The sequence below is a fragment of the Juglans microcarpa x Juglans regia genome, chromosome 1D (assembly GCF_004785595.1).
Source record: "Juglans microcarpa x Juglans regia isolate MS1-56 chromosome 1D, Jm3101_v1.0, whole genome shotgun sequence".
NCBI lineage: Eukaryota > Viridiplantae > Streptophyta > Magnoliopsida > Fagales > Juglandaceae > Juglans > Juglans microcarpa x Juglans regia.
In genome coordinates this window covers 46,340,986-46,355,121 of record NC_054594.1, presented here as the reverse complement: position 1 = coordinate 46,355,121, position 14,136 = coordinate 46,340,986, and the positions used below count along the sequence as shown (strand labels likewise).

Genomic DNA, 14,136 nt, shown 5'->3' with positions numbered 1-14,136 from the left:
AGACTATTAGTATTATTTATAAACTTTTAGTGATTTAGTATTAACATTTTATGTAATAATTTATAAATTATAATAAGAAATTATTTCAAATATATTATATATAAAATTTCACCTAAAAATTTATAATTATACATAATATATAAAACTTATATATATAATATTTTGTATAAAATTTATATATACAATAATATAAATATTATTTTTTATATATATTTTTTATCAACCGGTCCAATCCAGTCTGAAAAATCTTAAAATCGAAATCGGACCAGAACCGATCGATTTTTACATTCTAAGAACCGGTCCCGAACCGGACCGGTTCAAAACCGATTAGGTCCAGACCGATTTTCCGGTTTGAATTTACACTCTTAGATATAAATTTCTCCAAAAATTAATATCAAAACTTAAAATTTTAGCCAAAATTTAGACTAGGCCATAGTGCTCTGATACACATCCATCCCTAATATTCCTTCATCCCTGGGTACTCGTCAGAGATTCCGGTGGAATCAGGCAAAGCAACACAGAGCAGCCTGCAGTTTCTCTTAAAAGAAAACCCTAATCCTCACAACCGTCTCCAGTCACCGTACTCACCTATCTATTTAAACCCAACAAAAATAGAGCAGCCTGTTAATCCCTCTCCATGTTCATCACCAACCCCACCTCCAAAACCCTTAGAAAGCTGATCTCTTCCTGTAAAAAACCGAACTTTTTTTTCCTATACCAGCCCCTAAACCCTCCTTATACTCGTACCCAGAAATCCCACTATGTAGATGTGTACATGAAGTGGAAGAAAGACTCGTACTATGACTCAATTGAGCACATCCACGGGTCCATACAACTCAAGCCCATTGTTTCCTTGAAGAACTGCATAGCCGAAGACCCTAATGGGTGCATCCCAATATCTCAAGTCTCCAAGAAGGGACTACAGTTGGGTGTTCCCATGAAGGTTGCGAGCTTCTTGAGGCAATACCCAGCAATTTTCGAGGAGTATACGGGTCCCCAATATAACTTACCTTGGTTCAGGCTGACCCCAGAAGCTATCGAAATCGATAAAGAGGAGAAAAGGGTCTTTGAGGAATGCAGGGATGATTTTAAGGATAGGTTGAAGAGGTTGATTCTGATGAGTAACGGGAAAGTTTTGCCTTTAAAGATTATCCAGGGAATGCAGTGGTATTTAGGCTTGCCTGAGGATTTTTTAAGGTGCTTGGAAATGAATCGTGATGGGTCTTTTAGGTTTGTGGAGATGGAAGACGGGTTGAAGTGTTTGACGGTTGAGAGCGAGGAAAAGGTATTGTCCGTGGTCCAGAGAAATGCTATTAAGAGGGGGGTTTATTTTGGGGAGCCAATGGAAGCAATCGAGTTTCCACTTTTCCCTTCAAAGGGTTTGAGGTTGAGGAGGAAGATTGAAGGTTGGTTGAAAGAGTTTCAGAAGCTTCCTTATATTTCACCTTACGAGGATTATTCTCATTTGGACCCGAATAGTGATATAGCGGAGAAGCGGGTGGTGGCATTTCTTCATGAGTTGCTTAGTCTCTTTGTTGAGCATTCAGCAGAAAGGAGGAAGCTTCTATGCCTTAAGAAATATTTTGGGTTGCCACAGAAAGTTCACAAAGCATTTGAGAGGCATCCCCATATGTTTTATTTGTCTTTAAGGAACAAGACTTGTACGGCTATTCTTAAGGAGGCTTACAGTGAAACGTCAGCTATAGAGAAGCATCCTCTATTGAGTGTGAGAAAGAAGTATATCAGGTTGATGCAGGACTCGAAGCAGATTTTGAAGAATAGAAGATCCAGCAATCGGTTTATCAAACGTGAGAATTTGAACTTGGGTTTAGATTTGGATGCTGCGTACGAAGATTAAAGAGAGATGGCAGATTGCTCTTTCTTAGGAATTTTTTCCCTCGCATATAAATTTAACGTTAGTTGCTTAATTACAGGCCAATTAGTGACAGATTTTGTTTGAGGTGATGGATGTATGTGCCCTTCAAGGGGACTGGGGGAACTTCCACTTCTCTTTTATTTTCTCGTAGTTATAGTGCTTCACGAGTAATTCTACAGATCAGTCACCGTAAACATCTTACACTCTCACACCTATAATTTTTCGTTAGTGTTTTTTATAAGGTGTAAAGTGTGGAGTGGTAAATAGTGACTGATGAGAAGAATTTCTATCAATTATGATCACAAGAAGCAACATGACAGGTGGAAGAAAGCAAAAATATATATCTCAAGAAAAGTTCTCGATGTCAACAAGCCGAACCTAATATCAACTTTCAGTAATCTCTCTACCGTTGCGATTTACCATTTACAGTTACTTTTGCTTTATAAACACTGAACCTCATTCATGTCGTTGATCTTGACTTCCTAAGTTGGCCTCTCTATGGAGTCTTTGCAGTTTATCTAAAAAAATTCTTATTCCAGTGGGCCTGCGCATTGTGTTTATTTACAACTATTATAGTCTCCTCGAAAATGAGTAGCACTCCAGATGATAGCTTGATCAAATCACCATCCATGTTGGCTGTACAAAGTGTCATTTGTTGTGGCGAAAGAAGAAAGCCTAGGTTAAATTGCGATGCCTCCAGAAGAGAATGATGCTGACAAGCCGATGCGCCTTTCTGCAGATGAAGGGGTTAAAATCATGAGGTGGTTAAAAAAAAAAAAAAAAAGGGTCTGAAATTTCTCTAGGAAAAAGTTCTGGTTCCTCACCTCCAGTTGTGATGAGCTTCTCAACACGAGAAACTATATGTTTACCATATGTATACTTCTTTAAGGTATTCAAATGAACCTTGATGCGAGAAAGAATCAACTCAAGACTCCGGTCATCACAGGTCTCAAGAACCTTTTGTACAACGTAGTTTCCAAATTGATCCTTCATCATTACCTGCGATTTTTTACACAAACTTTTTATACGACCCTTTATTATTATTATTATTATTAACATAACTTGTATCGGACCCTTTTATTCACCCAGAAACAAACAGGACTCACTTGCAATTTGCACTTTTTGGCTTTCTACTAAACCGTATAGAGAAGATAAAGAAAGTAAGAAGTAAATCTGTTGTGATTACGTGTCTCTCAAGAATAAAGATGTCTTGAATATCAATTTCTTCATATCTTAATTGAAAAAAAAGACTAACGACAGTGACAACTTCCTACAATTACAGGCCACTTTAGAGACGGGAAAGGAACACAGACCTGCAAGGGTTCATTTTCATCAGTGGAACCAAGCATCTCATTCACCAACAGTAGACGCTCCTCAGGACCGCCAAAAGTTAAGCACTTCTCCACCACATTAGAAGCAAACTTCTGCTGACTCATTTTTACAATCTGTCCCGCAAGCTTGCTAATAATAGCAGACCTTTCGTGCGGTTTACCATGTTGAAGGACGTGCTACCAAAAATAAAATTATAAATCTCATGGGTCCATGACTGGTAATATCATAATACAGCACTAACAAGAAAACAATTCATACTACTCAGATCCGCAAAAAACAGATAAGCATTCAAATGTTAACAAAATATACATACAAAGAAATACATGAAAGTTAAGCATTATCTCTTTAAAGAGGATGAATTAAAACGTTGGTTTCGTACTGTCCATAAGCCAGCATTGTATAAATATTTCAGGGTAATCGAAAAACAAGAATAAACTAAAATAATTGTCAGCACATAAAAAATCCCAAGGCAGTAGTTCGATAGGTTTGATTGAGAACTTTTTAAATGAAAACTTAGAATTCCAGGGAATCAAACTGCTTGAATATGATAATGCTAATGATAAAATTTCATGGATGGTCAAGTGTACTCCTTAAAGTACAAGTGTTAGGGCATGTCGTTTTGCTTTTGTCGAGTAAGCGAATTATGGAATTCACTCTAAAAAAAAAAAAAAAAAACAAAACAAAAAACATGCCATAAACTGGTCAACTAGAACTAGCAAGATTTTGAGGTAGTAGGGACAATGTTGGTTTTTGTTAGCTTTCATGCATTTTTTTCAAAGATGAAAGTTGACAACATCCACAATGTTTGCAAAAAAATAGTACACACTAATAAGCAATAAAAAATTCCGTCCATGAAAAGGGAATTAAGTCGACAAAATACTGACTGAGAATGGACAAACCATCAAGTTTTTTCCTTTATTAATCAACACAAATATGATTGAACCAGAGGAAAAACTGGATACCTGGATAACATAGTTTCCATATTGATCTTGTGCCAGAACACATACAGATTGCATGATTTCATCCATAATCATTTGTTGAGTTTTGGGATCATCACAATGTTCAAGGACCCGCTGTCAGCATAAAAAAATAAAGTCAATAAAGGTCATATACCACCTTCAAAAAAAGTAAACATTCCTCTTAAAAATTTTCTGACCTGAATAACACGGCAGCCATAAGGATGGGTGGAAAGTGCCACAACTTGCCCATAAAAGGCCGAGATAATAAACTGAATTCGATCTTGAGGGACGCACTCTATGCACTTCTGAATAACATGATTTCCATTCTGATCACGAACGCATTTAATGACTGAACAATCGAGCTCTGCCACCATCTGAGTCTGCTGATCCGCACCAACCACCTCCAAGGCCTGTCATCAAATTTAGAGTATTAAAAGCTTCTCTTAAATCATAAATACATCATGCTTCATTTCGGACCACGCCAAATAATTCTTAAAGCAAGGATGATAGAGCCCTTTTATTTTCAGCACTCATAAATTAAAGTTCTTCATGCATAAGCACATTAATATACAACCATGATATCCATTTATGCCCTTACTTCCTAGAAAGTAAAATGAAAGAAAAATGAAAGAAATATAAGCGTTAAACAGAGAAAATCAAAGGTTTCATCTCTTTGATATGTATTTTTCTTTCATTTTGCATTCTTACGAAAAGGATCAAACAGGTCACTTACGCAGTGCAATAGATCATGTGAGGTGGTAATCACAACAAAATATGTTAAACAAGACAGAAACAGATAAATTCATAGGGACGGGTGTGGCATGGGTTATGGCTGAAAGAGTAATGGATATCCTTGAGTGTTGGAAAGTTGTTAGGGGTAATGTTCACATTGCTGCTGCGTGGAAAATGATTCTTCATTGCATTACGTGGTGTTTGTGGATGGAGAGAAATTGCAGCTGCTTTGAAGACTGGGAGCATTCCTTGGATGAGTTGAAGAGATTCTTTTTCAAGACTCTATTTTCCTGGGCTTCGATCATTGTTTGTATGTAACGGGGACAGTTTTCATAATGTGCTCGTATCCATCACCAGTGCTTAGTGGTTATTAGGTGTATTTTGTGTATACTTCCTGTGTACATGGGCTATGCCTCTTACCATCAACAAAGTTTTACCTTTGCTTACAAAAAAAAATCAGATAAGTTCATATCAAAGTACTGAAACTTCAAGCAGATAAAAGAAGTGAAGCAAGAACATCCTGAAAGGATATTGCTCTTCGAGAGAGAATATGGGAGAAAATTTAGATGCTTGTATATGAAAGCACCTTCTGAATCACCCTGCACCCATACATTTGGAGACTCAGGGGCAAAACATGGCCAGTCAGTTCGCTTGCTAACTCCTTTCTTTGGCTTTCTGTACCATGCTCAAAAAACTACAAATCCAACAAGCAATAATTAATTAATCAAGAACTTTGAAAAGTGTAATATAGCCTTATTGAGAGTTTTGAAGAAACAAAGCTTCTACTTTCTGTATGACATAATTCCCAAAGACGTCAGTCATCAAGATACGAGCATGAGGAACTATCTCAGGAAAAATCTTGGTCTTTTCTTCCACTGTGGCAGTTTCTAATTTCTGCTGAATAAAGCGACTTCCATACTGATCAGTACTGCAATATAGGCAGGTGAGAACAAATTCAATACCCTCTCTGGGGCTAAAGAGTAGAATAAACTCCTAAAAAAGCATTATGTGCGTACCTGAATTCAACTACATGATCAACAATGTCTGAAAGTTCAAAAGACCTAGTCTTGCTGTTCTTGAACTCATCTAATAATGTTGATGCAAATCTTCCTTCCATATTACTGCCAATATCTGACTGCCATGACCCAATTGATCCCCCCATTGAGCTTCTCATCATAGAAGTAAACTGTGTTAGTCGCTCGTTCTGAAACACTGGATTTCCCGATCCAACAGAAGGAAGTACAGAATCCGCCATTGGATTACCTGGATATGGTATGCCAAAACCATATAATGGATTCTCATAGCACCCATGACTAAAACCACCAGATTTGCCTGAATGTGGCAGTTCACATTCTTGCTTATTTTGATCAAGAATCATCTCAAGGTACGCTTTCTGAACTCCCTCCAAGTCCCCATGTGAACTAATAAAATAATTGCTACCCTGAGCACCATCACTTGGACTAGCCACAGCACGTGTAGCATAATCAGAAGGTCTTTGGAAGTACCGAATAGAACGAGGGTCTACAGATGGGGAATGAATATCAGGCCACACCTGGTTTCCCAGACTATTCAGAATTTGTTCATTTCCAGAAGCAGTCAGAGCTGAGATATAAGAATATCAAACTGTCAAGGCTAGCTAAGCTAATGAAAGTTTTGAGATGATAGAAAATGTTGCATGAAAAAATTCATGAAGAAACAAAAAGAAAATGGACCTGAATCAAGATTGTTGTTAATGAACGAATTCAACTTTTCATTTACAGTATAAGCATCACTGGCATGGCTAGCCAAGCCCATAGTAGGGATATTTGGATCTTGGTGATGAAAATTTGATCCCTCTGAACTTGTAAACCCTGAAGAATTAACTTTTGAATAAAGACAGGCAGAAGAAGAAGTTCTTTTGGGAAAGTTAACTTGCCCATTGGAACTTATCTTGAAGGCATTGAGGTTATTTACAATCCCATTTTTCCTGGCTAAATCGATGCGGTTGGCAGCCAAATAAAGCTTTTCAGCATTGGACTTGTCAGTGAGTTTTCTCTGCAGACTCTGATTGTGATCATTGGGCATGTTGTACAAAAAATCAGGCTGATTATCAAGACCAAGCTGAAGCAGAGACTGCAAATGACTATCTTCATGTGCATGTTTAGCTTTTGACAGGTTTAAGCCAGATAAATTAGCTACAATATCGGTAAGTTCAGTCACACCAGAGTAGTGACCATTTTGGAGAGCCTCCCCAGCAGCATTCCTCTCCTTGATCTGGGAAACTCTGCTGCTCCCAACAGGACGAAGACTAGAAGCAGCAGCCCTTCCAACGTGCGGTGGTTCAGGGGTTGCACTCCTTGGCAGAGATGAACCCAGAGAAGATGAATAATTATGAGAAACTGCTGTACTGTGATTCTGAACCCCAACCAGGTGCAGGGGAGAAGAGCCAGAATGCAAGCCCTCCATGGACCCCACTCCATTACGTAATCCTACTGGATGGGGATCGGCCATTCCTTTACCTCTAATATCCACAATATCACCAAAAGCATTATGACTTGCTGCATGTGACATGTTGCCAGATAAGGAGGTAGGTCGATCAAGTCCTTCCTGCATATACTAATTTCAGTTATTACTTGCCCAAAAAAAAAAATCAGTAGTCAATGAAACAAAATGCCCGTATCATTTTGCTATTGCAACACATGCTCTGCTATTGCAACACATGCTCTATGCAAGCAAATTGCTTTTATCAGGCAAGCAAGAGCGCTTTGCAAACAATGTTCATAATCTTTATTTTTCCTCAGAAAACAATGTTCATGACTGAAGATAAACCCAAAAGATAAAACTATTGTCAATTACCTGAACAATGTCTGCAAAACTCTTCCTCCTTGCACCGAGGCCACTGCTTGACAATCCAATCAAATCATTCGGGCCTCTATCAAGCCACTGAGATGAAGTCTGCCTCGAGAGATTCCTTCCACTGGCATTCCTCAATTCCATTAAATCATTCTCTGCCTGTTGCACAGAGAGTCTCGGCTGCATTGAAAACAATGATGAATTATCATCATCATTCACCAACTTCTTGCTCCAGCTCCCAGTCCCCCCAAATGAAGACCCACCAACCTGAAACCTTTGTGCTACACGCCAATCCTCTTTTGACATCAATGGTGGGGGTAGCCTTGGATTGATAGTCTCATGAGAATAATAATACGAAAGATAAGCCGGATGCAAGCGAATCTCATCCTCGGACAAACCCCCGTTTTTAGCACTAATACTACCATTAACCTCTCTAAAATCAGGGTTCCTAAAAAGACCACCAACAGCACTCAGCGATCCCTCAACTGTCGGTGGAGCACTGCCACTCCTATATATATTTAGATCCCTTTCTCGCTCAATAATGTGTTGATTGCGCTGCTCACGCAGAATCAATTCAAGCTCATTCTGCAAACTATCTTCTAAACTCCCATCAGGTCCTTGCAGGCCATCATCAAGGCTTGATATTATATCCATACTACCAAAAACTCTTATTTACCCAAAAGAAAAAAGGAAAAAATTAGAATTGACAGAATTCAGTAAGTTGAAAATTAAAGATGGAAAATAATTGAAAAGAAAAAATCTAACTCTAACTCTAATCCTTAAAAAAGTCTCGAACAAATTTTAAGAATCTTAGATTTTGAGTTACGGCTTCCACAATTCCATAGCAATCAGCCAACTTTTTTTTTTTCTTTTACGTAGAATTGAGTTTTTTACTTTCGTGCTTTTTGATTAACCCAAATTGCCACAGCCCACAAAATAAAGACTACAATTCTATATTTTCTAGCCTTTTTATCAGCAAACAAACATAGCACAATTAATCATCAACATTTAATAACCAAAAAGAAAATAAAATACAAAAAGAAGAGAAAGATGAAGAAGAATTCCGCACCTTAACCTGAACCTTCACATCAATACGCAAAAACCCAAAATCGATCCTCCTGAAAGTAAATCGAAAAAAAAAAACATAACAATAAAAACTCACAATTCAGAGGAAATATACGTGCAATCTATACAATTTTTATACACACATGGAATGAAAATTTTGTAAATTGAATTGAATTGTGTGAAAACTCCAGAAAGAATCTAACGGTGATGTATCGTTGCACTTGAGAGTGGAAAATGGAAATGACGCCCGAAATCAACTCGTGTCTCTTTCCTTTTTATTTTTAATTTGTTTTTTGTATGAAGCAGATGAATTGTGAAGGCAATGGAGCTGAGCTTACAATGGATAATCTGTCGGAAGAATTTTCAGAACAAGTGGGGAGGAGAGAAGATGTTGGTATATTAATGTGATCGCGTGGGCCTGCGATTCTTCAAAACGGTCAGCTTTTTCAGAGAGAAAAAGAGAGAGTCATCTGGTGGGCCTGAGATGATTTTGGGCCGTCTGATTTGGCGATCGACGGTGATGGGCGGTACTGCAAACTTGGTGACGATTTCTGTTGTGGCTTTGTGCTTTTGGAAATAGCGGGTGTTTGTGTGTGAGCGAATTAGAGGGAGAGGATTTGTGAGGTTTGCTATAGGAAATTGGGCAAATAGGTTTTTTTTTTTTTTTTTTTCAATATTCATTTTGTAATTTTTTTTGAAAAAATATTTTCCTCCATATTGATTGGGTAACAAGGTGGGGAATATGAAAATAATAAAAATGGAATAAAATGAATATTGGAAATCATATAAAGAAATATGAATGTTACGAAGATTGCTTTGTATGAATCTCATAATTTTAAGTCCCTACATTGGTGATAAAAATTTAAAACAGACTATGACTTAATATAAGTTATTTATAAGCTACAACTTTTATCTTGCATTAACTAACCGATAAGTGCTATAAAGAATTCATAAATACAAGTTTACAAATTAACATGACTTCATGTAATACTTTAGATTTACTTTACAATGAAAATAACTTTATAATCTAACATACCACGTCAATTTACGGATTTATTTTTATAAAATTTATTTGTAACTAAAGTATTTTCTTAACCAATATATGAGTGATTCATACCCCCTCCAGACACATACTTGCAAAAGAGAGAGAAAAATCTTGCAAAAGAGAGAAAAATCCTCGGCTTCTTTCATAATAAGTTGACTGATCGTTACAATTAATTGGTTCATACTTAGTTGATAAAGAAGTATGAACCAGACGTCAGCTAACTTGTGATTTAAAAAAAAAAAAAAAAAAAAAAAAAAATCAAAAAATCCCAACAGCCTTTGAAACCATTAGTTCGAAGGCTGCTTACCAAACAATTAAATCGGTTTGCTTAAGTAGCATTACCCTTTAAATCACATGGTTTGCCCAAACGAAGTTGCCAGTTTGGTCGAACCACGGAAGTTTTTAGCTTTTGTGCTGTCTTTTCCATGCAGGATTAAAATCCTCTTTTTTATTTCATTTGAAATGAATGACATGATACAAATACAAGAGGAGACACGGGATTCGTACTAGGTGAACCTGTGTCTGCTCCCCGTGTCCCAATCATCTTTCATTTTTATACTAAAAATGGATATAAAGTGAAAACACAGAGGATTAGTGTCCTTCCACACAATTACATATGTCCCTGGCCAAACAATGCAGCTTTACAAGTTCTGGAATTGATCAGATAGAATTAACTTGCCGTTGACATTAACAACCTGAAATAGGCATTAGCATCAGTGTGAAAGCAACTGCGAATAATATATTGCCAACTCCAGTTTTTTGGATGCTCGGGGTCTATGCTAAGAGGCTCTCCCAATCCGTAAAGTTTGGAAAAGGTCAGGGACAAGACAAGAAATGGGGCATCTTGTGGGTTCTTGTTTTGAAGAGATGCCCACAAACAAAAGCTTAGTAAGGGACACAAATCATCTTCCCCTGCCATTTCAATGATGCCAAGAGCCACCGACCCAGCATAGGATTATTCTTGGCCACTTCAAGTTCAGGCGAAGACTCAAGATCAAAGAATATATTGTATTGTATCCGGCTACTAGCGTTTTTTTATGAAACCACCAGTTTATGACAACTAGTTTATTCGTTTCTCACATGAATGAAACCACCAGTTTGTGAATCCAAATGTATGAAGGAAATGCTGCAGTTACATGCATATGCTTTTTATTGAGCCAGTTCAATAGTTTTGTTCCAAATCCTTAGATTGCAGCCAGTTCCGCTTCATTAAGTGGTTGGTTGTAATACACGTGACAAGTGTCTTTCCACTGTTGAAGAAATCAATACTTCTTGCAGTTAAATCCTCTGCTGAAACAGAAGACCATAACAAACAATTAAATGTGTTTTTTTTCTTTTTGGTAGGTTTTGTTCGGATCCTTCAGGGAAAGAGGGGCAAAATTAAACTGCTGATGCAAGAGAACGATAATGGTCCAAGCAGCTATATTTTGAAGGTTACATGGTAATTCTATATTGTCTGACATAAAACACCTCTTTGTATATGCTTTTCCTAGATCAAAGCACTGGCAAACACGAATAATTTTTTTTTACTAAAGAAATTGACGGAAAATTTTATGACAAAAAACTACAAATTTGATTCCATCTACATGCAACCATAAAATGGAAAATGAGGAAAAAAGAAGGTTGCCTGCTGTACTAAAATTCTTACACGGTACCCTCATTTTCAATCATTTGTCGGACTTCATTGATAACTAAATATGCTTTGTGGCTACCAATCAACTCAGCTTGTTTCTTGCTATCCTTCCACAGCTGTCACATAATCATTCTTCATTAGTAAAAAAGAAAGAGCATACCAAGTTCCTCAAACACAATCGTTTGCAATGAACTTTTACCTGTATAATAGGCATCTTCTACACATTTAGGAGCCCACCACATACACATGCATGGAAAAGAAGATACAATCAAGTCAACAGTCAGCACACATGTATGGCTGAAGCTAACAGAACAATGGGATTGATAAAATTCGTGAGTGCCTCCATTTAGATGGACAGGAAAACAGAAAAAGTGAGAAGAAATGAAGATGAAAGTGCCAAGCATATGAAAATTTCCTAGTTACATCAATTTATATTTCATCCAAGCTGCCATTCATTGAATTAGATAGTAGCATGCCTCGAAGTTGGATGGTGCAGACTTTAGGGCCGACAGAACTGAAAAGCTAGCGAACATCATGCCCAACTAAAATAACTGCAATCACTTGACACTTGTACAGTTCATAATTATTTAAATATAAATTCCATAAATCAAACTTCATGCTTAACTAACACGAGTGCAAGTCCATATAGTAACACTGATAGTTTTACTCAAGACATTGCTTAATTTACTTAGTTTGCCCTTGCACCTAATTCGAAACCAATAAATTGGAGCATTATGAGTAACTTACAGTGACTCCAGCACGAGAAACAAGCGAGTGTGGAACTGCATTGACATCAACACGGTAGAACCGAATCCTGCACCAAATCAATTCTCGATTATGCAGTCACTATCATACACTCCATGTGGCTTTGGACTTCTCAGTTTTAAGATCCCACAAATGTGAGGATTTGAAACCCAGATTTTCCCCCTTTTTCTTTTTGGTTATCCCATTGTAACATACCAACTTAATTGTGCTAACTAATCAGAAGAAAAAGTCATTCTAACCTTGGGTAGAAATCTGCGGCCAACTTTTCCAGTTTGGGTTTCAAATATATACATTTTCTGCACCAGCTTGCCATCCTACAAGTTTATATGCACTCACTTTAAAACCATGTCAATGAACTGATTCATGTGTAAAGGGAAAGGAAGATTTAGGTTCCGCGAATGCCAATATTTATAAATGTGTAAAAAAAAACATCTACGATACGAAGAATCAGTTATTTCGTAAGTAGAGCCATCAAAATGAATCCCCACATCTTAAGTAAGCCATTATAACCATACAAGACATTCAAAACGAACCCGCAGACAGAAATGAAAAACCCTTTTTTTTTTTATGAGTAGAGAAATGAAAAACCTTGACAATTTTAACAAAATAGATTTTAAATTTGTAGCTCAATCGCCAGTTTGGCTACTTAGGAACCGCTTAAAATAAAGAAAATAACATTTCAATCTTTTGTATCCAGAAAATGACAAGCAAACCTAAAAGTAGATCCGAACTTCATGTTTCTTTTCACAACATGCGAGAAATGCTACCGCCACAAAGAAATTATTCAAAAGAAATTTATATAATAACGTAGTTTGATCTTTTATGTCAGATTATAAAGTTAGTTTTATGATAAATGGTAAATAGATCTAACGTATCAAGCAATCCGCACATTATATGCGACAAAAAACCCCCTAGATTAAACTTGACACATTCCCTTCTGTTTTCTACACCACCCAGATGGCACTGAAATCTCATAAATTTCTAGCATAAAAACATTAACCCATACCAAACAATGATGATCGATTCCTCGAGCTGTTGGGCCTCCGCAAGAACCCGATCAAACTGGGTCTCGCTGCATATGGGGTGGAGCTCCACGGACACGGGCGAATCATCTAGCTCCTGCAAAGAACCCTCCCGAGTCCAAGCGCTTAGCTTCCAAGAAGATTCCCCTCCAATCACATCAATTTTCGCGGGAAAAACCTGGTGTTTTCTGGGCAGAGAAAGTGTTCTGGAGCCCGAAACTACGAGATTCGTAAGTGGTTGTCGCAGGAAATCACGTGGGGTCCGGGCTCTAAGGAATCTGGGACTGACATGGAACCGCAAAAGAACCTCGGACATATCGGGATCAGAGAGAGGGAGAGAAAGTGTGTTTTAAAGAGTGAGAAAACTTCCGTTGTGGCGTGCGAGGAAGAACGGTAAACAGTTCTGAGAAAAGAAAAGGTAGCAAGGTAGACCGAAGAGGAGGGCGGGTCCCAGATGCCGATTAGCCTCACGGCGTTGCGTTTGTAGCCGCCGGAATGTAAAATATCTGCTGTTGTCTGGACCCACGTTGAGTTGGAGGGCTCAATTCAATCGGTTCTGCGCTTTTTGTCTCGGGGCACAACCGTATTTCACCGGCTGCTAAATTTTATCGTGATCACTAATCACATCTAATCATTGAAAATAAATTGTAAATTTATAGAATTACCTTTAATTTCATCTAAAATCGTAAATATCTGAGTTTATAACAGAATATTAGCACGTTAGGTTATTAAAAAATTTCATATAATAAGAAATTAATTTATAAACTAACTTAATTTGGGATGTTGTATATTAGCTTATAAATTATTTAAAAGATATCTAAAATATTATATCAAATAGCGTCTATTGTATAATAATTTTTTATAAACCTCTTTAT

The 14,136-nt window shown here is 37.3% G+C and overlaps 3 protein-coding genes across 8 annotated transcripts; 1 reads left to right on the top strand and 2 right to left on the bottom strand.

The window, feature by feature from the left end:
* Window positions 1–637: 637 nt before the first annotated feature.
* LOC121263922 (protein WHAT'S THIS FACTOR 9, mitochondrial) lies at window positions 638–2,052 on the top strand. The gene has a single exon (XM_041166965.1). It carries the CDS (start codon window positions 638–640, stop codon window positions 1,856–1,858), a length of 1,221 nt encoding a protein of 406 aa, XP_041022899.1. The 3' UTR covers window positions 1,859–2,052.
* A 138-nt stretch (window positions 2,053–2,190) lies between these two features.
* LOC121263886 (pumilio homolog 4) lies at window positions 2,191–9,312 on the bottom strand. 3 transcript variants are annotated; one of them, XM_041166962.1, is made up of 12 exons: window positions 9,135–9,312; window positions 8,801–8,849; window positions 7,735–8,398; window positions 6,612–7,485; window positions 5,916–6,501; window positions 5,686–5,827; window positions 5,486–5,593; window positions 4,365–4,577; window positions 4,171–4,281; window positions 3,190–3,384; window positions 2,701–2,875; window positions 2,191–2,609 (listed from the first exon to the last, which is right to left on the bottom strand). In XM_041166962.1, the coding sequence occupies exons 3-12, from the start codon at window positions 8,383–8,385 to the stop codon at window positions 2,557–2,559; spliced, it is 3,108 nt and encodes a 1,035-aa protein (XP_041022896.1). In that variant the 5' UTR covers window positions 8,386–8,398; window positions 8,801–8,849; window positions 9,135–9,312; the 3' UTR covers window positions 2,191–2,556. The 3 variants fall into 3 exon arrangements, with proteins under 3 accessions (XP_041022896.1, XP_041022897.1, XP_041022898.1); XM_041166963.1 differs by having other exon boundaries at window positions 9,000–9,141; XM_041166964.1 differs by lacking the exon at window positions 9,135–9,312 and adding an exon at window positions 8,940–9,080.
* A 1,937-nt stretch (window positions 9,313–11,249) lies between these two features.
* LOC121263854 (thioredoxin-like 3-2, chloroplastic) lies at window positions 11,250–13,829 on the bottom strand. Of its 4 annotated transcripts, XM_041166945.1 has the most exons (6): window positions 13,246–13,814; window positions 12,479–12,553; window positions 12,222–12,288; window positions 11,674–11,691; window positions 11,440–11,590; window positions 11,250–11,378 (listed from the first exon to the last, which is right to left on the bottom strand). In XM_041166945.1, the coding sequence occupies exons 1-5, from the start codon at window positions 13,575–13,577 to the stop codon at window positions 11,486–11,488; spliced, it is 597 nt and encodes a 198-aa protein (XP_041022879.1). In that variant the 5' UTR covers window positions 13,578–13,814; the 3' UTR covers window positions 11,250–11,378; window positions 11,440–11,485. The 4 variants fall into 4 exon arrangements, with proteins under 4 accessions (XP_041022879.1, XP_041022888.1, XP_041022872.1 ...); XM_041166954.1 differs by having other exon boundaries at window positions 11,250–11,590; window positions 11,674–11,688; window positions 13,246–13,829; XM_041166938.1 differs by having other exon boundaries at window positions 11,250–11,590.
* Window positions 13,830–14,136: the final 307 nt, after the last annotated feature.